Here is a 24,378-nt window from a genome sequence, read left to right as displayed (position 1 = left end):
GACACTTTTCAATTGAGGGAATGCTCTTGGCAAGCTGCCATTTCCGATGGTATCAGGATACCCCGACTTTCCATTTAGTTCTTTTTCCTAGACTTGCACATATTTTAAATAGTTTTATAGTCTTTTTTGAAGGAAATGATTCCATTTTGATTAGTAAACATTTTTTAAAGCAATTACTCTCTTTGGTTTTCCTTTATGGAAAGAATTGTACTTTAAAAAAGAGGAATTACATAGGCTGAGATCATTTAAACTTAGAAACTAAAAATTATTTAAAATACAGTGTGTCTATTTCTTTTGACATGAGGGACTAAAAGCACTTTGTTTTGTTTTTTAATATTATTTCAGGCTACAAAAACTTCCCAGGGCTAAGACTTTGAAAGTTACAAATATCAGAAAGCAGAAGCAGCACCATAATATCACACCAAAACTTTAATTGAAACATAACCTGAAATAATTCTCCAGTTTATATTTCCTAATCTAAAGAACGAAATAGAAAAACAAAGACAAACCACTATTGCTGAGCCAGAAAAAAAAAATCCTGAATTCATCCTCAAGGACTCATCTAACTTCCCTTTCTCAAATGTTTCCCTCTTCTGTGCCACTCCACAAACACACACAGAAAGTCAATTACTTTGCAGATAAGCATCATTTTAAAATCAGTAATGCACACTGAGAGGTAATTATACAGAACAATGAGAAGGAGACTTTAAAAGTGGGTCTCAAGAGATTGCAGACACAAAAAGTTGCACACAAATATGTCATCAGTGTGCCAGATTCACTCAGAAAGAATACAATCCGGTCCTGAAATAGGGATTCTCCATCTAGAAAGTCTTTAGAGAAGTAAGGGAGCTCTAGTTACCATTTTAGCTTTCCAAAGCAATTTCATTCTCAGTTTCCTCTTCAGGACATCGACGGGGCATGATGGATCCTGTTCTGAAGCAAATAGCTTTTACAATCCTCTCACATACTTTCTCAACTCAGTAGACAGCACTCTGCCTCTATTGCTTGGGTTCTGCAGTCAATTCATGACCACAAAGAACTGTGAGTGGTGCGCTGGGAGTGAGAGTGAGAGAGAGAGAGACACAGAGACTCCTCCCCCACCACACACACACACTGTGATGTAAGGTTTTCCTGTTTATGCTTATGAATTTAAACTCCCCTTTCTAAGCACCACCATATATAAAGTTACTATAAAATAATCTTTCAGTGCTTAATGACCTTTCGACACTGTGCTAAGCCTCTGGAATTTATCTTAGTTTCTTGATACATACTAGGTACCAAAGTAATTTTTCCCCCCTTCCTTAACTATAAGAGACAAAGAGAGGGGAGTGGTGAAGGGGGAGGGTTAAATAAACTGCTATTATCCACTTGGGTAGACTTCTTTGAATAATTAAATCAGAGTGACTCCAGCCAGGCATTAACAATGTAAAGCTGCAATACCAATAGAGGAGTTTATCTTTATCTTTCAGAAGCACAAAAATGGTACCTCAATATTCTAAAAGCCTTTAGAATTGAAAACCATTCAGAAACAAGACATTCAAAATGGGTTTAATAGGGCACTGATCTGATGGCAGAACAGAACAGACTTTCTGAAAACTTCACTTAAAGGACTTAAACATAACACATTCTCACTTCAGCAAAATGACACTCAGGAGTTTCCATCAAACAAGAGAGGGTTTTTTTTTCACCTTCTCTTTGTAAGCCACCTTCCCCACTATTAACCAAGAAAACACAACAACATTGTCACATCTTACCCTCTACATACAATCCATAAACAACACTGGCCAGTATCTACCATTCCATTATATGCCACAAAGCCTTAACTACCCTATATAGACTAGAGACCCCTGCACAGTTACGATTTGTATTATCATAGCACCTAAGAGCGCTAGTCATGAACTGGGAACCCCTTGTGGTGGGTGCTGTACAAACGCGACTTACTTTTCTTCATAATGTGGGTCCACGACACCTCACCCTACACCAGGGGTCGGCAACCTTTCAGAAGTGATGTGCCGACTCTTCATTTATTCACTCTAATTTAAGGTTTCGTGTGCCAGTAATACATTTTAATGTTTTTAGAAGGTCTCTTTCTATAAGTCTGTAATATATAACTAAACTATTGTTGTATGTAAAGTAAATAAGGTTTTTAAAATATTTAAGAAGCTTCATTTAAAATTAAATTAAAATGCAGAGCCCCCCGGACCAGTGGCCGGGACCTGGGCAGTGTGAGTGCCATTGAAAATCAGCTCGCGTGCTGCCTTTGGCACGTGTGCCATAGGTTGCCTACCCCTGCCCTACACATTCAATCAGATATCCACTCTGAACCTTGCCAATGTACAAATAATAGGCACAGATGTGAATGTAACTCATCTAAAGATCTCAAAGCACTTTACTGACACTAATTAAGTTCTCCTCAGACCATCTCAGTGAGGCAAGTAAATAGTATAGTATTAGTAACCCTTTTTCAGATGAATAAACTGAAGCACACAGAAGTCAAGTGCACAATATCAGTCAGTGAGACAGAGCCAAGCACAGAATAAAGGAGCACAGACCCCTGCTCTAACTACCGGTAGACTTACTTATACATATTGGTGTTATTACCAGTTAGGGCAAGCATGGTGCTAACTAAGGGAGACTACCACTTGCAGCTGCTACAACAGGAAACAAGGAACATTATTTTAAGCTATGAAACTAAGACTGAAGTGTATTGCCATGGTTGAACTGATTTGACTATTTTCCAGGCTATGTGTGTGTTTATTTTTTGGTTGTGTAATACCAAAATGATCCAGGATATGTTCTATGCTATATCAGATAATGTCTCTCTGTGTGTTATAAGCAACTACTAAGTCTGGTAGCCTACAAATTTAGAACCATGTTTTAGGTGCAGTTTTACAGGCTAGCTGAGTTGAAAATTTTGCATGCTGAAAGTTGGCACATAATTTTTCACATTCAAAAACCGGGATTTGTGTTGAATACATAAAACTGAATCAGCAATTTTATAAATTGGTTCTAAAAATTTGGCTCATTAAGAAGCAAAATATAACAGGTTCCCACATGAAGAGGGGAGGATTCATGCTGCCAAAAGTAAAACACCAAGTCTGGACAATTATCTATTATAAAAAAGATGAGTTCTTGGTCAACTGTCCAGTTGACACTACACTGAGGTATGATGTTCCAGCACCAGAGCTAGCAGTCACCAAAGAGGCAAGTACTTCTAATCCATTGTGCTTTCGTTGCAAGAAATTGGCAACAAGTTGATGCAAAAAAGAAGAAAGCCCATATTTCTCCTACTGAAATCAATGACAAAACTCCCCATTGATTCCCAGTGACAAAGATTGGGGCCTTCGTGATTGCCTGGTCACTTTGCACTCAAAATAGGGTGTAATCCCTCCTCCTGTGCATGTCTATGAATCCTATTGGTTGCCGATATCTGAAAGAAATGGGGGGGGGCGCACCATGGGGAAGATGAGGCAGGGATGTCAGTCAACACTTCCACATCCAGATAGCAGGTGAGACAGCCAGCCAGCCTTGTAATTGATTCAACCGGCCATTAGTTATTTGGTTATGATTTTGACAGATCCATGGATTTACTTATTAGCAGAGGTCAGGATGGACATTCTATAAGTGCAGAAGGGGTTCTTCTAGGAAACTGTAAAGGGCTCACAAAGCTGATTAATTTGTAAATTGTTATTTTTAATTATGTAATGTGCCAAGGTGCTTCAGTAATTGGCACGGATATACTCTCTAAACAAATAAACCAGTAGAAGGGAGGATAATATTCAAGTATGCATTGAGCCTTTTCTTTGTTTACCAAATTATTATGGCTTGTTTTTTTATAACAGCAATTTGCATTTATACATCATTTTTCATTCTGAAGAACTGCAAATTGCCTCGGAGAAATGCAGCCACCTCTGGGCTGCCAGGCAGCAAACCATACCACTGCAGACAAAACACTTCATAACAGTGTGGGAAAGGGAAATTTTTGGTCAAGGGCAGCAGAGTGTCATGGGATCTAATGTCAATGCAAAGCAGACAGAAGCTCTATTTTAAGGACTGATTAAAAAAAAACAACACAATAATCTGCATAGAACTTAATTTATCTACTTTGCAAAGATGAAGGATTAACTGGACTCTCCTACATTTGAACCTATGATTTCACAGAGTCTAATCACAGATGTCAGATCTTGGCAGGCTTATTATCAGACACAGCCACTATTTAGGTTAGCATGTAAGAGCATGTACATATCGTACCAACCCCCTCCTCTGCCAACCTGTTCCTTTCCCTGATGAGGCAGGGAATATTGAGGTATAGACATCCAGCTCTTTCCAGCATCATCCATCTCTCACTTTCATAGGCACTAAATTCACTCATATTTAAATACATTTTCAAAACAGTAGATTTCTGAGTGAGTCTTGGAGGTGAAGTGTGATGCAGCCAAAGGGAAGTAGGGAATAGGACAGAGCGTATTTGTTCCCTAGTGCCCTCAGTCAGCTGATCCTGAGGGGAAGTGTCAGGATCAGCTTGGAGGAAGAAGTTAGATTCCACAATAAGAGTTGTCGCTTTGTAGGAAAGAGGGGAAATGGAAAACAAGATAAAAATACAATAGTCTTATCTGGAAATCTTTAATGTTTACTTGATCAGAACTGAGACTTTAATTAGACTTTTGTTTACCTATCTCCTTAAATCATTTTAAATCATTCTTTTTAGTTTTTAAAGTTATTTCCCCACATTAGTTTAGTAGCTAGGAAAAAATTAAAACGACCGTGGCCAAGACTAATCAAAATTTAACATGAAGCCTGGAACAACCAACTCATTTGATCTGACATTTGTCCCTACCTAAGGCCCCAATTTAGCAAAGAATTTAAATACGTGCTTAAAGTTAATTATGTGCTTAACACCCAATGGAACTTAAGCCCAGGCGTAAGTATTTTGCTGAATCGGGTCCTAGATCCTGAACTCAATGGAATTGAAGGAGCTCAATACCTGGTGGGATTAAGCCCTCTCTCCAATATTATTTAACAATTATCACACTTTAAAATGGATTTTAAAGCCAACTAAGGGATCTGGATGCCTAGTTAAAAACTGAGTGTCCAAATCCCCTAGCCAGCTTTAAAATTCTCAGCCTTAAACTTCTATTTTGAGAGATGATGGGTTCCAGTGGTATTCCCCACATTAAGTACAAGGAATCTCTCTCAGACGAGTAGAATTTTTCAAGAGGAAGGAAACATTTTACTCGTGGCCACTGTACAGGCTAGAAATCTAACACAGGTGCCCATTTTTACTCTGTGCTCTAGTATATAACCTGTAGAGGTTAGTAGAGACAGACAATTGTAAATGTTGTTCTTGCAATTAACTTTAAAAAGTGAAAAATAAACTCATTTTATTTTAGCCTTCTAGTTACCACACAGTCAGTGTCTGCTAAATTTAAGTATGTAAAGACCTACCCAGTATACGAACACTAAAGTGGCACAGGGAAGATTTCTCTTCTGCCTATCTAGGAAATTATAAGTCCCCCATCATTGTGGTATCTGATAACCTATTCAAGATGAGAAGCAGAGATCAGAATGCATATACAATACCAAGAGGATCCAGGCTCTGATTAATATAAAGGATGATCCATAAAGATCTCATGGACTGATGGTAATACAGAAAAGAATACCCATTCTGAACCAACTGCAGCTTGGGTTACTACACCTACTATTTTGTAGTTCCAGCAAGGTTTAATAATGATTAGTTAAACAAGATTTGCCATGGTCTATACGCTGGTCAGCAATGTGTTAGCTAATTTGACTCTCTATAATTGTGTTCAAACATGATAACATTTTCTAGTGAAGACAAGCCTTATGTGTTTCTGCCGCTTTTGCTGTATAGATTATATACGTTTCTGCTAATGCCTCTCTTTGTGCATTCTTTCACCCTTGCAAGAGAATGAACTATAAATCCATTTGTGAATACAAACTCACCCTTTTCACTGTGTGACACTATAAAATATAGTTAACCCTGGAAAGTTCCAAAGCTGTGAACCATGGATCACTGGTGTGGTTCATGGAGCACTTACGGATGGCCCACAGAGAACTAAGATAGTTACATAGTGCTGACCCCTCCTCATTTTTAGTTGTTGCTATAGCTAGCATACAGGTTCTTCATTGAAAAGACAAGTCAAAACACCTACAACAGTACCTGAAAACAAGGAGGAACCAACCTTGCTGACTAACAGGGGCCACTCCTGCCTAACAGAAGAGGAAAGAGGACCATCTTCAGGGACCAGAACGACCAGCCACTAGCAGAAGAATGTCCAGGAGAGCAAGGGAAAAAGGAACAAGGTAGCCAGACTCTAGGCAGTAGATGAAGAGTACTTAGTGGCTAGACAGCATCTGCAGGAGAGAAGGGAACCAAACAGCCGGAAAGCATGTGCAACACAGGGAGAGAAGAAGTAGACCAGATTGCAAAGCAGCACATGCAGGGAAGCCTTGGTTAGAGAGAGAGTTCTGTAGAATTCTTGAGATTTAAACCATTTTAAAAGAAAGTTAAATAAATGTGCACAAAAGATGACTCACAAGTGAACTAGAATGCACACATTATAAAAAGCAAAACACAAACCTTTACATTTTATACAGAATTTTAGTGATTTATTGGCTGTGGCTATTATGTACTCCCCTTTAATAGTATCACCATCCTACTATAATAAAATAATAATAAATATAATAATAATAATAATACTAAATAAAATATACATAAAGTCATTCACTAGCATTCCTTTAATACTGTACAGACCTGATTCTCTGTTGCCCTGCACTTTATTATGTGGTCATTTACACCAGAAAGGTAGCGTTTTAGACTGACTTGGCAGTCACTTGGCAGATTCTCATTAACACTAAGGCCCCTTTACACTGTCTTAGAGCAGATCTATACCAGAAGAGCTACATCGGCGCAGCTATACACCACACAACAAAAACACTAACCCAGGAACCTATCCTTGCAACAAAGCCCGTTGCCAACTCTATCCACATATCTATTCAAGAGACACCATTATAGGACCTAATGACATCAGCCACACCATCAGGGGCTCATTCACCTCCACATCTACCAATGTGACATATGCCATCATATGCCTGCAATGCCCCTCTGCCATGTACATTGGCCAAACCGGACAGTCTCTACACAAAAGAATAAATGGACACAAATCAGACGTCAAGAATTATAACATTCAAAAACCAGTCGGAGAACACTTCAACCTCCCTGGACACTCAATTACAGACCTAAAAGTCGCAATTCTTCAACAAAAAACTTCAAAATCAGACTCCAACGAGAAAGTGCAGAACTGGAATTAATTTGCAAACTGGATACCATTAAATTAGGGTTGAATAAAGACTGGGAGTGGCTGGGTAATTTCCCCCCCTACTGTTACTCACATCTTCTTGTCAACTGTTTGAAATGGGCCATCCTGATTATCACTACAAAAGTTCTTTTTCCTGTTGCTGATAATAACCCACCTTAATTGATTAGTCTCGTTAGAGTTGGTATGGCAACCTCCATTTTTTCATATTCTCTATGTGTGTGTGTGTGTATATATATATATATATATATTCCTACTGTATTTTCCACTGCATGCATCTGATGAAGTGGGTTTTAGCCCACAAAAGCTTATGCCCAAATAAATTTGTTAGTCTCTAAGGTGCCACAAGGACTCCTCATTCTTTTTGCTGATACAGAGTAACAGGGCTACCCCTCTGAAACCTTTCAAATGAATGACACCCAGTACACACACAATGGATCAACTGGAAAAAACTGCCAGTCATGGCAGAAAAACATATTGGAGCCATCACTCCTGAAACAATGGAGCAAAAAGAAAAAAGCAGTGTGGCATCCCCCTGAAAGCTGGCATGCAGGGCAATCCCCCAACTCACCTGCCCCTAAAACTAGCCCTGAGCAGTTCAACTCTTCTTGTGAAGTTAGTAGGTAGCAGAAGCCTTAAAGTCATTAAATTCCCCAGCATGATTGTAAAATGCCAAAGGAAATACAATATATATTCCCTACACAAAACTATGTTAACAGAACATTAAGGTTGCATAGTTAAGAGCTCTAAATCAGGAAACACCAAAGTTAAGAATGAACATGCAACCTTAACTCTATGACTTGTGCATATTTATGTGATAGAGACTACAGTTACATGGGCAAGTACTGTGTCTCAGTGTACACAATATAATAGGATATACTTTTCCTGCATGTGAAGCACCTTGTACTACTGTGCATGCATAAGGAGTTTCACTTGCCAAGACTTTGAAACAATGCTGCTTGCAAAAACAAAAAACAAAACAAAACAAAACAAAAAAGGGGAAAACAACACTGGTAAGCTTCATAATCTGTAACGGTTTGTCTAGAAACACTGGATTATTCTAGTCTATGCACTTGAGGAGGTACCCAGGATGAAATCCCTGTCCTGTGAGCCGTATAAACTATGGAGCTGCTAAGGTGTGTCAGAGTGGAACTCTTTCCGATTCACATTACAAAGTGCACAGGAATCCTCTCTCGCCTCCTCCACTCCTTACAAGAACCACAGAACCTCTCTTCTGCCCCGTTGGGACTTACAATATCTGTAAGAGCAGTGGCAAGAGCTCCTAGGAGCCCTTGCGCACAGTGAGACATTACAGAGTGTTTAAGAATCTTCCCTCAACTCCTATGAATCTTACAAGGTCTGCAGCCCTTTCTGCAGTTCCAGGTGTCCCCATCTCTTCACACCAATATCTCTCACTAGTTTTTACTACCTAATTGGCTATGCATGCCTGCATTTATAGCAAATCTTCCCTCGGCTACAGCCTTTACAAGCTTTAAAGACAGATCTAAAGTGCATGCTCTGTACGTGATTTTCTAAGGCTCATAATTGGGTCAAATCAAAGCCAAAAACTCTAAGGCACTTCCCCACAATTAGGGCTATTTCCATGCCAGATTTTAGCACACAGCCCCCAGCCACTTAGGCTGTAGAGCTGTTCAAAAGAAGGGAGCAAAAAATATTTTTCCTCTCTCCTCATATTCACAAATGGATTAAATGTTTTGTTCAAACTTTCCAAAAAAATTCTCTTTGACTAGAGTCCAAAGGCCTGATTCTCCCCTCATTTGCACCATTTTAAAAAAACGTTGTTGATACTTTTCAGATTTTCAGCAGATATAAAGAAAAGTCATTGTTACATTTCAGTCTGACTATAGGTAACAACTGACATCAGTGGAGCTCCTATCAATTTACATTGCAGGGAGACCAGAATCCACCTCAATGACAGGAAAAATCCAACTACCCCAAAATTAGTATTTTTCAGAATATGATGGCTGACTGAAAACAGGAGGGTAATATAACCTTTACATCACTATAAAAACAGTGGTCACTACCACTCCACTGTTACATCACAACACAAAGCAAAAATGAACATGCTGTCACTCACTGACATGCTCCACTCAGTAATTTCTTTGTAAAAAAACCCAATTGTTTTCAAAAGAGGATAAAATGTTTCTCTCATAAAAATCAGCGGTTTTGTGAAACTCCAAACTGCTGGACAGATTTTCCTTTTTAAATGTCTTTGGTCAAATTAGTGGAGTTCAGCCCTTGTAAGATATTGATATAATTGGAGCAGCACCAAGATGTCACACATTACAATTATTGGGGGAGGGATAGCTCAGTGGTTTGAGCATTGGCCTGCTAAACCCAGGATTGCGAGTTCAATCCTTGAGGGAGCCATTTAGGGATCTGGGGCAAAAAATCTGCCAAGCACAGTACTTGGTCCTGCTGTGAAGGCAGGGGACTGGACTCCATGACCTTTCAAGGTCCCTTCCAGTTCTATGAGATTATTATATGGAGATATACCTATCAAGAGACTCCACTGAGATGTGAAAGACAGAATCACACCTGAAAGGGACTTACAGATTCTTCAGCTTTTTGTCTCAGTCAAATTTAAGTGAGCCAGGAATTACATACACATGCACCATCTTGTTTGCTTTCCATTCTCAGGTTAAAACAAAACAAAACCAAAACACCTTATACAGTAATATTTGTTAGTGTTTCTTAGTTGTGCTAGCTGTTGTATTTTGGGAGTTTAAAAAATAAATCCAGCATTTAAACATCTCCATCCTCCTGCCTTAGTTTCGTTTGGTTCTTGCTCTCCCTTGTCACCTGATGTTCCATAGTACAAATCTCTGCTACTTACTAGGCATCTTTGTTATTTTCAATTATGAGTCACACCCTTCCCCTCAGTGTCTCTCTTCCAGATACTCTTTCCTCCCTTTCTGATTTATCTTCTCTTTCATTTTTTAGTCCTTGATGCTTAGCCCCCACTGCTTTTTATTTTGCAGCAATGTTTTAGCCTGCTCTATACACACATGTTTCTGATTTCCCTATTGTTCAGTATGCTTCTTGTGCATTCATGTGGACCAGTCGGGTTTTATATAGTGCCTTTCATACCCTGGATATCTCAAAGTACTTTATAAAACAAAGTACTAGATACTGCAGGCCAGATCCTCAGGACTGTCCCTTCTGCCACCAGCACAACTTGGGGAAGAACAGCACAAACATGACACTAAGTCTTTGTAGCACCCTGATCCTTGAACAGCCAGGCTGCCGCCAATGACCAACATAGAGTGGCCTTAGGGTGGCTCTTAGTTGTGCTGGCTGCAACAGCCTCCAGGGGCATTCCAACCGCCATAGACTGCAGAAGTGAAGCAATGCTCTGGCCATAATCCCTTTATTCCTAGTTATACCCCATATATGTTGGACTGTGAGGGAACAGCATAAAACTACACCAGTTTTAGGGCACTGGAAGATTCCTCTGTGCAGTGGGAGGACTGAGCTGATGTCATAAATCAGCTTTAAATCCGCTTTGTGCTGCCAGAATAAGTTTCTTTTTCTCTCAAAAATCTAATAAGCTACAAATTGCTCAGATTTTTGGAGAGCATTTCCCCCAGAAAACAACAAGAGAGCCAACAGTCCTCCAACCCTTTCATCTCACTACTGACCCAAGAAGGGATAGCCAGGTGTGTATTGCTAGGAGAAGAGAGGGAAAGGGGACTTTGCTCATTTCTCCACCTCCCTCCTTCCTTTTTGAGGAAGAACTGTGTTCTCCATCCTCTCCCCCGCTCTACTAAGGCATCCAAACCAGATTTCCTCCTCCATCCCAAAATAACATCCTATTATCGAGTCCTACACAAACATATTGTAATATTAAAAGACATCTTCATGGGATAGCATACTACTGAAAAAGGAAAAGTTTTCTGGTGGTGAAGCAAGCAGTTTCTCCTTTTGCTTGCAAAGTTGAGTTGCGGGGGCGGGGAGCTTATTCATGGTTTGAGACCCAAACCAGCCTCTGATACAAGTACCCATTTAAAGAGTAACTTCCAACATACTGTTTCCTTCTCTATAGGCCTCCTCAGGGATTTTTTCCTCCTCATTCAAGTACTTATTAATACTCCAATCAGCAGCAGGCACAAACACATTCACTGTGGTGAAAACCACAGCAAAGAAATTGTTAAAAACTTTGAAAAGTCCTCATCCTCCTTAATTGCTCCCCTAACTCCCTGGTAGTCTAGCAGACCTACCAATTCTCTAGTGAGCTTCTTGCTTTTGATAAACTTACAAAGCTGGCAGGGGGGTGGGGCTGGGTATGTCTTTGGCTGTTTGCTTCTCAAACACTCTTCTAATTTCCATTTTATATGCCATACTTTAGGATCCTTTCTTCTTCCACAGGTTTGATTTTCATTTTCTAAAGGATGATTCAGTTTGAATAACCTCGTGAAACTTCCTACTTAATCATAATGTTTTTCTTCTTGTCTTCCTGCTTCCCTTTTTCACTTGGGGTATGCATGCCTTCTATGACTCTGTTATGATATGGTTAAGTAGTATCCATGCTGACTAAGGATTTTAATTTCCTTAATTTTGATTCTAGGGTCTTTTTGACAAGCCTTATTTTTTCTTTAATTCCCCTGTCTAAAATTTTGCATAACAGTGCTAGTTTTATTACATTTATTCCCCAGAGGATGCTGAACTTAGTAAGTACATTGTGGGCTCCCTTATTCAGTGGCACTATCAGTACCTTTCACTCTATCTGGGGCCTATCTCTGCTCTTGGACAGACTTTTGCCAGTTAGCTCTGTCTTTATATCTTAACTAGTTCAAAGCAAAAAGGACTTTGCCCCTCCCACCCATTCAATTGCAATCAGTTGGCTTGTCTTTAGTTTGACTCATTCACTTTGAAGATGCCCAGATTTCAAAAGAAGCCAATTCAATAATTTAGTTTTATTACCTAAAGAGGCTAGTTCCAGAGATCAGTTTTATTAGCTGCCCCTATAACAGCTACTGCCCTAAGAATTAGTTAATAGTTTCTAAAATATCTATTTCAAAGACCAGGATTTAAATTCCAAAATTAACTCTGCATCTTAGGTTCAAAAGGTTTAATTAGAACATTAAAGTATCATCTTGTTAATTGTGTAGGTGTAGGGACCAGCCCAGAACCACAAAGCAAAGCTGAGCCATATGCTAACACTACCTTCCTGTCCCCTAAGACAGTCGGAATCAATAATAGGGAGAAACTGATAATCAACCATTACACTATTTTGTGGTTTCTATTATAGTAGGTAGGTAGGTAGAAAGAAAGAACGAACACAGGTTGAACTCTTCCATGGGATGTTTCAGCCGGAAGTAAATAGTTTACGTCCTGGCCAACCATTCAGAAATCCAGCATTTTGAGAGCTTTGCCAGGTGACAATCTTAGAAAAATAAGAGGGCTTCAAAATGTCAGGGAATCCAGAATCTTGCATTTGGATTCCTTAACTTCCTCCCCAGGTCACCCCATTCTTCAAATGGACCTGGAGAAGGCACTCACAGGCTGTGAATCAGAATGAGCACACTAAGCTCAATTCTGTTCTCAGTTACAATGATGTAAATCCATTGAAGTCAATGGAGTCTCGCTGATGTAACTGAAAGCAGGATTTAGGGCTCAGTCCAACTACCCTTGAAGTCAACAGAAAGACTCTAATATTTCAGCTGGATTGGGACCTCACCCTTTCTTTTTCTTGGAGTTCAACCATCTTCTTCTGCTTCACTGGAACAAAGTGGAGAACATTAAAGTGAAGTAAGAATTCATTACATATCAGCGTGCCCCTTTGAATCTATTTTGCAGCATTCATTCTACCCGATTTCATCCCATCCTGTATAACTTTATTACCTCCATGTACCATCAGCTCCAGAGCTGAACACAACATTATGCACCATTATATCAGAGCTCCCCATTCTTTACAATTTTCTTTTGAGCACTGCTCCTTGCTCTCCCCTTCAAATTTAAACAATGGAACTAAAAAGACATACAGAACAAACAACATTGAAATTAATATGCTGCTCTCTACAACCACATAACTCTGTTTCCATCTGCTGCTCATTTCCTAACTGAAATTTCAGGGCTTTATTGACCTGTCCATATAGGCGAACTAGGCAGTCACCTAGGATGATAAGTTAAATGGGGCACCAAATTCGAGGAAAAAAATAAAATTAAAAAATAAAAGAAAATGAAAAAAATACAAATAAAATGACGAAGATGACATTATTTCAATTCCTGTGCGTGTACAGAGGGAATATGTATTATAATTCATTTCTCTACATTTCTGAGCATTTATTAATATGTCAAATCTTTTACTTACTGCAAAATAAATATTTTAGCGAATTTTTTTTTCCAATTTGTGACATAGGATCAAGATGACCCACTCTGCAATTTTGATAAGCAATAACTCAGCCACCATGAAACACATCCGCCAGCGGCAAGAGCTGCAATGCTAGTGACACCTAATTCGAATATACATCAAGGTTGCATAGCCAGAAATTAATGTAGAGCAGAGATATCGTGAGTTGATACATGTCTAATGGTTATTTTAACACGTCGCAGGTAGATGGTGAAGAACTGAATGAATACTGTGGAAAATTGTGTTTCTTGGTGCCAAAGAATAAAGAATAATGTCTTTCAGCATTATAAATCCAAAATGTGACTATCTTTAAGCGTTATTAAACCTTGGCGTTATCGGGCTGTATAATTATGAACTTTTGTTATAACTGGTTCACATGTACTAAATAAGGTCCATAAAAGAAAAGTAAGTGTTAACGTTTAATAGACTACAAAAGTGATGATGTCACACTTCAAGCGGGTAACCATGAGGAAGGGGATTACTTTCCAAACAACTGGCGTCGGGCTACAACATCGAAAAAGGTAATTTTGTTTCCATGTAAACACTGTAACTAACTCTCTTAATAGGTAAGTGAGTGTATGTTACTAATCACTGAACCTTTAAGCAGTGAAAAGACGTGTTGGGATGGCTGCAATGTGGTTTAAAATCGCCAACCATGTGGTGTGTCAGCCATCCTTAATGCTATAATGCTTGCAGTTGGGAGCACAGTACATAACACTATTCAAATGCCCCATGGCAGAAAAAGGAAAAAGAAAACCCTCAGGAGCTGAGTATCGTAAACCAAAGGCTCAGAAGGAAAAGGACCGAGCAAAACAGCAGGGATCCTTCCTGAAATATCTTCTCTTTAATCCAAATAAAGTTGGAAGCAGTTCATAGCATCCAGATGTAGGAATTTTACTTAGAGAGAAGGTTAGCTCACATCCACATGGAAGCCGTTTGGAACATCCAGATGAAGGTATATTACTTTGAGATGAGGGTAGCTCACATCCACAAAAAAGCAGTTTGGAAACTCAAGATGATGGAAACTTACTTCTAGATGAAGGCAGCTCACAGCATCAGACTGATATGGAAGTGGAGAAAATGTATTCACCTTCAGAGACACATGCAGAAATTGAAGTAAATGAAGTAGAAGGAGGAAAGGATGAGGAAGTTACAAACAAATTACAGCATGGGGACCCAGCTTCATGGCCCAGATGTGATGACAGTGTGCGGCAAATACTTGTGGAACATGGACCCGAACAAGTTCATGAATTTCCCTTCCCTAAGGATGGAAATAAAAAAAAATTCTGCTCAGTATTACAAGAGGAAACTCATGAATGGGGAAGAAATTCATCAAAACTGGTTACAATATTCAGTGTCGAAGGACTCTGTGTTTTGCTTTTGCTGCAAGTTGTTTAGAAATCAAGCAATTGGTAGATCATTTACTGAAAATGGTTCGAAGGACTGGAAAAACATATCTTCAATTCTCTCTTCATATGAAAGAGGTATAGAACATTTGGAAAGAACTTGAATTACTATTGAAAAAAGGAAAAACTATTGATGAAGAAAATATACGTGTGATCAAGGAAAAAGAAGAATATTGGCAACAAATATTAGAGCGTGTGATTGCTTTCGTGAGAGTTTTTGGTGGGCAAAATTTAGCATTCTGTTGCCGTGGCAGAAATGAAAAATTATACACTCCAGGTAATAGAAACTTTTTAAAATCTGCTGAATACCTACCTTTGTTTGATCCAGTCATGAAGAAGCATCTATGTAAAATAACTGATCATGAAACACAGGTTCACTACATAGGAAAAAATATGGAGAATGAACTGATTCAAATCCTAGCAAATGCCATTAAAAAGAAAATTGTAGAAGCTGTCCATTCTGCAAAATACTTTTCAATAATACTGGACTGTACACCAGATGTGAGACATGTTGAACAAAATGATGATGATCATTCGTTTTGTGGATATGAAAAAGTCTGCAGATGAAGATAATGTTGAAGTGCTCATAAAGGAACATTTTTTGGGTTTCGTACCAGTGAAGGAGGCAACTGGATCATTTATGACTGAAACTATTCTACAAGAGCTTGAAACAATGTCATTATCTGTTGAAAACTTATGTGGCCAAGGCTATGATAATGGGAGTAATATGAAGGGTAAAGACAATGGTGTGCAAAGGAGAATGATGGAAATCAATCCTAGGGCCTTTTTCGTTCCTTGCAGTGCGCATTCTCTGAATTTGGTTGTCAATGATGCTGCTAGATGCTGTTTGGAGGCAAGCAGTTTCTTTGACCTGGTGCAATGTGTTTATGTGTTTTTCCTCAGGCTCAACACACCGTTGGGAGATTCTGACTCACCATGTGAATTCTCTAACCGTGAAACCACTTTGTCAGACAAGATTGAAGAGTTGCATTGATGCTTTGAAGCCTCTTTGCTATCAACTTGGAAGCATTTATGATACTCTAATTGAAATTTCTGATGATACTACCTTTACTGGATCATCTGGCAATATGGCATGTTCAGATGCAGAAGCTCTTGCAAATGGCTTTTCCAAGTTCAAATTTGTGACTTCACTCATTTTGTGGTTGTAGCGGAGTGATTACCCTCTCCTGCCCTGTGGGGCTTGAAACAGCCCAGGAGAGGGCTGTGGCTGGGGCAAGAAGCCTGGGCTGATTGAGGAAAGTAGACTCAGCTGTGGCCATGCCCCAATCAGGCCCACCTGGCCCCTATAAAAGACAGTCTTCCTCTTCCTGTAGAGGGAGAAGGGCCTGGCTGCAGGAAGCTAGAGACAGGGTACCTGAGTGGAGCAGGGTTGGGGAAAGGCAGAGGAGCTGGGGAGCTCCAGCCTGGAAAGCCCCAGGCTGCAGCCTAGCAGAAGGCCAAGGGGTACTAGGGGTTGCAGAGGGCAGCCCAGAGGTAGGCCAAGGCAGCAGGTCCAATCCCTCCTTGCCAGTGATGTCCTTGATACTGCTATTCACTCGGTTGATGAAAGATTCCAACAGATACAGCAGTAGAGTCAGTATTTGGCTTTCTATATGATATCCACAGCTTCCAAAAGAAAACAGCAAAACAGATAAGAGAATTTTGTATAAAACTTGAGTTGGCATTGACTCATGAAAATTCAAAAGACACTGATGCTACAGATTTGTGTAGTGAGCTTCAGGCTCTTTCAAGACTACTTAAGAAACACTCCACTCCTGAAGAAGTACTGAAGTTTGTTTGCAAAAATAAACTCTCAGACAGTTTTCCAAACATTTTTATAGCTCTACGCATTCTTTTAACTTTGCCAGTTTCCGTAGCTAGTGGGAAAACGGAGCTTCTCAAAGTTTAAAATTGATAACAACATATCTGCGTTCAACAATGGTGCAAGAGAGACTTGTTGGACTTGCCACAATGTCAATAGAGCTTGAAATAGCTGGAAAACTGGATCTAAAAGAACTAGTGATTGAATTTTCAAAACTTAAAGCAAGAAAAGTTATGTTTTAAGAGCACAGAATGTTTTTTATTCAGAGTGTTTTGTAAATGAAGTTAAAGTTCATTGAAGAGTTTTCTTATTTCTTTCTGTATTGGATGTGGTAGTAATGGTAGTTAAAGCAGGACAGCGTAATGGATGATTTTGGATTTGTAATCCAAATTATAATTAACATTTTTAATGCATTTTTATTTGAAATTGGACTGAAATATCATCTAGCTGTCGTGTACAAATCTATTCTGAAAATTTCTGTCTCTATTTTAACTGATCTCAGAAACATTGGTTGGATAGATGGACGGACAAACTGAATAATTTAGGCTCTGTTTTAAAAAAAAAAAGCTAAAAAACATTAAAAGGAAAAAAAGGAGCAAAATGTTTTCCAGTTTATGAAAAACCTCAGCCTAGATCTGCCACTGGGGTTTGAGGGTGGAGGCGCCGATTGCATGGTTCGCCTACGGTGCCAGCTGCTGGCAGCTAGTCTAGGGCCGCCCTTGTTTATTGATTATCATGATTCTGAATAAAACTATGGATCTATTAAATTAGATGGGGGTAAAAAGGGCACAGCAATAACAATTTGTCACCTCCAGTTGATTTACCTCCTCCATCTCTAAAGTATCCCATATTCGGGTATAGTGGTCCATACGTCAGTGCCGTGTACTCTCCAGGCTTAGTGAGAGCTTTGGTTCTAGACGCTGCTTGTGCAGTCTTCTATTAAATCTCTGCAGAACCAGATACTTGCAGGAGGAATTCTGTATCTGTGTGAAAGAAATAAGGGAGAGGTGTTTTAAATACAAACAGTAACATATTTCCTTATATGTTCTCATGGTCTCTTTCTTAGGAAATTAATCCATTGAATATAGTCATTGTATAGATAAGGAGGCAGGCACATGCAATATTGGTTAGTTACATAGAAAGCCAGTGGTCAGAGTGGATGGTATAGTGGATTAAGCCTCAAATCTCACTTTCCAACCCTCCCAATTCCCCTCTTTCTCTGTCATAGTTGAATGCACCATTAACCTCTTTGCCACTAGGGCCTGCAACCTGGTGTCATATCTAGGGCCAGCTCCAGGCACCAGCATTCCAAGCAATCTGCAAGGGGCGGCAGTCAGTGTGTTTTTGCCCCCAGGTAGCGTGCCAAATTGCAACCGCGGATGGCGGGGGGCAGTCTGTGTGCCGTTAGGGCGGCATGAGTGTTTCCACGGCGGTGGCAATTCAGCAGCAGCTTCTATGCTCAGCTGTCCGCGGCGGTGCAGCTTCTGTCTTCCAGCTGAAGACAGAAGCTGTCGCCAAATTGCCGCCCCAGAAACGCGCAAGCCGCCCTAACGCAGGGCCGCCCAGAGGATTCCAGGGGCCTGGGGTCTTCGGCGGCGGGGGGCCCCGCTTCGGCGGTAAGTCGGCGGCGGGGGGCCCTTCCGTTCCGGGACCCACCGCCGGCGCCCAAGACCCGCGCGGAGCCCCCGCAGCCGATTACCGCCGGCGGGACCCGCCGCCAAAGTGCAGCCCGGTCTTCGGCGGTAATTCAGCGGCGGCGGGGGGGGGGTCCCCGCCGCGGGTCTTCGGGGCACTTCGGCGGCGGGTCCCGGAACGGAAGGGCCCCCCGCCGCCGAATTACCGCCAAAGACCGAGCTGCACGTCGGCGGCGGGTCCCGCTTCGGCGGTGATTCGCCGGTGGGGGGTCCTTCCGCCCCGGAGCGAAGACTGGGAACGAAGAAGCTCCTGCGCCCTCTTGCCCCGCCCCCTCTGGGCAGCCATGACCCTATCCACCCTCCCCCCAGAACACCCACAATCCACCCCCCCATTCCCTGCCCCCTGACCACTCCCCCAACCTCCGCCCCCTCCCTGTGCCCTGACTGTCCCCAGGACTCCCTGCCCCTTAGCCAACCCCCCCGGCCCCAGCCTCTTACCCCCGGCTCCCTCCTCACCCAGAGTCTCAGCGCCTCGCCCGACAGCTGCAGCATGTCCCCGGTGGGGCCTGAGCTCCGCCCTGCTCCGAGCCGCGTGGGGAGGGGGCGGGGCTAGGAGCTCCACGCCGAGCGGAGGGAGCTGGGCTCAGCCCGGAGCTCCCAGCTCCACCCCCTGACCATGCGGCTCTGAGCGGGGCGGAGCTCAGGGGCTCCGACGGAGACACACTGCGGCGCTGTGTGAGATGCCGCTTGATGCGCTAGGGCTCCAGGAGAGGGGCGGAGGCGGGAGCCTCAGCTGTTCTCTTGGGGGCCCCTGCGGAGCCCGGGGCAAATTGCCCCCTTTGCCCCCCCCTCTGGGCGGCCCTGCCCTAACGGCACATGGACTGCCCCCGCCATACGCGGTGGCAATTCAGCGCGCTGCCTGGGGCGGCAAAAACGGTAGAGCCGGCCTGGTCATATCAGACTCCTCCCTCTTGTTTGCACTGCACATGCAAGCTGTGTCCACATCATGCTGCTTCTTCCTCCATAAGGGTATGACTAGATTAGGAAAAGAGGTTGGGAAAACATTTTCAAACAAGATCCTATCTAGACTAGGAAGGTAGGCTGAACACCTATCAAGTCCAACCTTCTCTTTCTGTCCACCCTGCTAGAACTCCTTCCCAGACTCTTGTCTCCCATCTTGACTACTGAAAACTCCTCCTCCTCTGGCCTCCCTAGCACCAGACATCACCCCTCCTCCAGTCCATTCAAAATGCAGCTGCTAAAATGGTTTTACTTGATCATGGTTCTGAACACATCCCCTCTCTGAATTCCTCCACTGGCTCCCATTTTCTGCTGCACTGAATTCAATCATCGAGTACTCACCTATAAGGCCCTTACAACTCTGCTCCTCCTTACTGATTCGCTCTTTTTGGAGGCCTACCACCCCTGTAGCCTCATCCACTCTACCAATGATGCCAGGCTTGACCTTTGATTGATCTGCTTCTCCTACCATCATATTCATGGTTTCTTCTCTGCCACCGTTATGCATGGAACACCTACTTTGAACTAGGTGATAAAACCACTGTCCATTCCTTCTTCAGATCTCTCTTCGAGATCTACTTCTATTGTGATGCCAACAAAAGATCACCAATTCATAATGGCTAGGTAAAGGGCCAGTGGGGACTGCTAATGTTTATTTCTGTTAAAAACATAAGATGATTGCTCTAAGTCATTTCAAGTTATGCATCTAGCCTATCTAAATGCATATTCTCATTTCTGTTACTTTGTTTCTCTGTCCCACATCCCTCCTGGTTGCTACACACCCTTACCACATCTTGCCTTTCATTAGATTGAAAGTGCTTTGGGACAGCGGTTGTGTCTTCCTATGTATTTGTAAAGCTTCTAGCACAATGGTCCCATCTGTTTGGCTAAGCTATTAACAGATCCATTTGTACTTTTGGGAAGAGTATACCCTAGTGTCCTTAGCCAAAACTTTCCTTCTTGTCACTTGTGCTCTTCGCTGTTTGGCAGCTGCATTACAGTCCTGTAGTAAGTATGTACACAGGCCCAAATCCAGTTCACTTTTTGTACACAAGTACTCCTATGGACTTCAACAGAATTACTTGTAAGTGACAAGTTTTGAACCACAGTTTGTAAACATTTCAGGGTCCTTTGGGATTAAGTTGTTTATTATTATGGACACATTTGTGCTCAGATGCCAAATATTCATTTCTATTTCCAGCCGTCTGACATCTATTTTTATTTCCACTTTAAATAAAGACATACCGAAACAAAAGACAGGAAGGTGCACAATGCTAGAGACACCCTACAATTACAGGAAGTTGACCATGCTTTGAACGTTCACCTTATTCCTGAATGGCTGAACCCTCCTTAAGATCCAGCCAAAGACCAAAAAGCAAAACAAAACCCAAAAGAAACGTTGTAAAGGAAAATCCTTCTGCATTCGGATACCATGATGATGGGAGATGTTAGAGAGAACCCAAATTTGGAATAGTAGGTAGCACAAAAGAAAATGAGATATAGAATTATATAATAAAAATAGAAAGAGGACTAAGGGATAGCTACACATACAAACATAACAGAAACGTCAAGAATAATTGTTTGCCTGGGAATAAAATTAAAAATCATAAAATACCCTAATATATCATAAGAAAATGTGTGCACTAAAAAGGACAATGGCACGTACCTATGTTAGGTATTTCCAGGGTGCCCTTTGCTGTAATAGATGAGCACAGTAACGGAACATTTCAGGCAGCTGAAGCCCCAAAGTGATCTGGTGAGGAATGCCCTTTCTATTTTAAACATTTATTAAAAAATAATAATTATAAACCCCACCAGTGTTAGCAAAATGTTAAAAAACACATCACACAGCATGAGAGAATCTACAGTGTTTTGTGTTGATTTGCACAAGCAGCATGTGACGGTGCACTCCATATGATGTTATGAAAATATGCTAATGAGCGTGAATATAATGTAACTGGAATATACTTCATGCAAAAGGTCTCTTCTAAGGTATCATTACAAAGCTTATAATCTAGTGAGTGTGTTCATCCTATTTGTATAAATGTATCATTCTTGTATCTGAAACCAGAAATATGAAATACAACTCTGGAGTCCTATTGTGGGCCATTAATGGTGGCTTGGAATCTTGATGACTCCCATTAACCAGGACAATTGGTTGTAAATGGCTCTGTTTACTTGTAAGTTTTCCTGTATACCTGTGTGCTGGCAAGTGGGTAATGAAGTCTTACAGTGACATGTGATCATGTCACCTGAACTGGAATCCATCTTTAACCCTCTGCATTTCCATTTAGAAGAAGGGGTGGGAACCCAGAGAGAGACAAAGCATTCCCGCCTTGTGCAAAAGCTATATAAGGGGTGGAACAGAACAAAAGAGGCTGCAGTCATGAGAAATCCCCTAGCTACCACCTGAGCTGGAACAAGGACTGTACCGGGGAAAGGATTGGGCTCAGACTAGAAAGACGCTAGTCTGTCAAAGAAGCTTATTGGAACATCTCAGAGGGTGAGATTTACCTGCATTGTTTCCTACTGTATTAGGCTTAGACTTGCGTGTTTTATTTTATTTTGTTGGTAATTTACTTTGTTCTGTCTGTTATTACTTGGAACCACTTAAATCTTACTTTTTGTATTTAATAAAATCACTTTTTATTAATGAACCCAGAGTATGTATTAATACCTGGGGGCGCAAACAGCTGTGCATCTCTCTCTATCAGTGTTATAGAGGGCGAACAATTTATGAGTTTACCTCGTATAAAGCTTTATACAGGATAAAACGTATTTAGTTGGGGTTTGGACCCCACTGAGAGCTGGGTATCTGAGTGCTGGAGACAGGAGCACTTCTTAAGCTGTTTTCAGTTAAGCCATTCTATCATTCTGGATGAAAAAAATTCTGACAGACTACAGAAAAAAGGGACTTGGTGGTGTTCTTTAAAAGTGAAGTAACATTAAAAACGAAATGAACACAAAATCTTTCTGCGGACATAGAAATGTCTGAGTCACTTGCAGGGATAATAGATATGCTCTTGCCAGATCCTGGTGGTCAAAAGGCATTCAAATAAACTATTATTCCAGCAGGCTAATGGTAGGTGTTTCATACTGCTATATAGGAGGCACATGATTTTCTCCCCCTTTTTAGTACTGGTGAGCAGACGGAAGCCTTGGAGGTGTAAGTCCTCAAGTCCCCAAAAAGATACACAGCATAGACTGATGCAATGCAAGCTTCGCCAGAATGCATTGCCTATATGCCTCAACTCCTACCTGAAACTGCCACCTTGAAGAGGACAGTTCAGTCCCTAAACCTAAATCTGTCCTTGATCTCTTTGCTGAGATTGCCAAGAAGAGTGCCAGATAGTATCACCTGTAGCGATGGGTTTTATGTTGTGGACATCTGTCAACTGAGGACTGGAATTAAATCATCAAATCCATTTCACGCTGGACACCAAACTGCCATCATGTGGTAACAGCTTTCGGTCATTACGGAGTTATTCTGGATTAAAACCAGGAAGCTAGAGGTGAAGAGGCCTGTATCCCAGGGTAAACACCATTCAGATACTTTTTATGGTTTGTTTTCTTAAGCTTTATTTGGAGAGCCAGGGAGAAGCAAAGAAATCACTGCACTTTTTTGCTTTAAAAGTTGGTTTAGACACACAAATACACATCTGGTCCTGGTGTATTATCGTTATAACGTAGCGTGATGTGTAAGTCAATAATTTGGCAACCTCTCTAGAGAAGGAATTTGCTTTTTTTTTGTTCCACTAGCTGGTCCAAAACCATTTCCAAAGTTGCACAATCCTTCTCCAACTCAGTCTCTCTGTTGAGAAGCAATACTCAAAACAGATATGTGTTTGGGGGGGAGGGCAGAAGCAGGTCTCTTCTGGTTATGCTAAAATGCTAAAAAGCAAGAGTTTAGAAGAGAGAAAACACTCTGCTCTGCTGCTTTCTGAGGCCGGTTTCTCTCTTTTCCAAGTGGACTCCAGTCTTCATGCATTCCTCCCCTCCCCCTCCCCATGATAGTATTTGGCAGGAGCTTTTAATTAAAAAACAGCCAGACTGCATTTGTGCTATCCCAATGAACCTCTCTTGGGAAATGATGTTCTTTGCTCAGCAATTCCTGCTCAGAGTGCTGAGTGCCAACAAAAGGAAAACAGCTGGAATGACTTCCTAGCCTTCCTATTCTCCATTCAGGCCTGGTGGCCTAGTAAAAATTATATTTTTTATTTTTTTTGAGACTGGGGCTAAAACAACAAGGATTCATTCAGGGTTCAAAGAAAGACATGATGCCTTTTGTAAAACATTATTTATGGCTCATTTCTTAAATAAATCCATTAAAAGTCTAATGATAATACAGATCTAATAGATTCAGGGCCTGATTCAGCTGCCCTAAAGTCAGTGGAAAGATTCCCATCAACTTCAAGGGGAATTAGATTGTGTGTTTAATGACAGACTGATCGATTAATAAACTGGATCATATCTTTGTTTGTATATGAAGAGCACCTAGCACCCAACCTGACTGGAGCATCTAGACACTACTGTAAAGTAAAAATTAAACATAATGTCATGTGACTGGCCTATGCACTATGTCATCACCGACTTGCAAATCAGTGCTGCAGAGACATTTTATATATATATATATGTTACTAATTCAAATTTGCATCAGACAAAACACAAATAAATGATGGGTGTCATGTCAAATTTCACAATTTTCTTGCATGTGTTATGACATCTCATGTTTTCCTAAAAGCCCCAGCTGATGGAACCATGTTATTACCTAAAAAATCGTAAGAAA

At 41.1% G+C, this 24,378-nt stretch overlaps 1 protein-coding gene across 10 annotated transcripts in view; it reads right to left on the bottom strand.

Moving 5' to 3' along the window:
- The window catches only part of RGL1 (ral guanine nucleotide dissociation stimulator like 1), a 167,517-nt gene that overhangs the window by 113,665 nt on the left and 29,474 nt on the right, over positions 1-24,378 (bottom strand). For 4 of the 10 annotated variants that reach the window (XM_039483763.1, XM_039483765.1, XM_039483770.1 and 1 more), the window contains exons 2-3: positions 17,763-17,921; positions 13,039-13,079 (exon numbers count right to left, since the gene is read on the bottom strand). In XM_039483763.1, the coding sequence (XP_039339697.1) occupies positions 13,039-13,079; positions 17,763-17,787 (66 nt within the window). In that variant the 5' untranslated portion in view covers positions 17,788-17,921. Of the gene's footprint in view, positions 1-859; positions 1,046-13,038; positions 13,080-17,762; positions 17,922-24,378 lie in introns of those variants that run through there. The other 6 variants (XM_039483766.1, XM_039483767.1, XM_039483771.1 and 3 more) reach the window with 2 other exon arrangements.

The sequence above is a fragment of the Mauremys reevesii genome, linkage group 8 (genome assembly GCF_016161935.1).
Source record: "Mauremys reevesii isolate NIE-2019 linkage group 8, ASM1616193v1, whole genome shotgun sequence".
Lineage (NCBI taxonomy): Eukaryota > Metazoa > Chordata > Testudines > Geoemydidae > Mauremys > Mauremys reevesii.
This window is presented reverse-complemented; position numbering and strand designations above follow the sequence as displayed.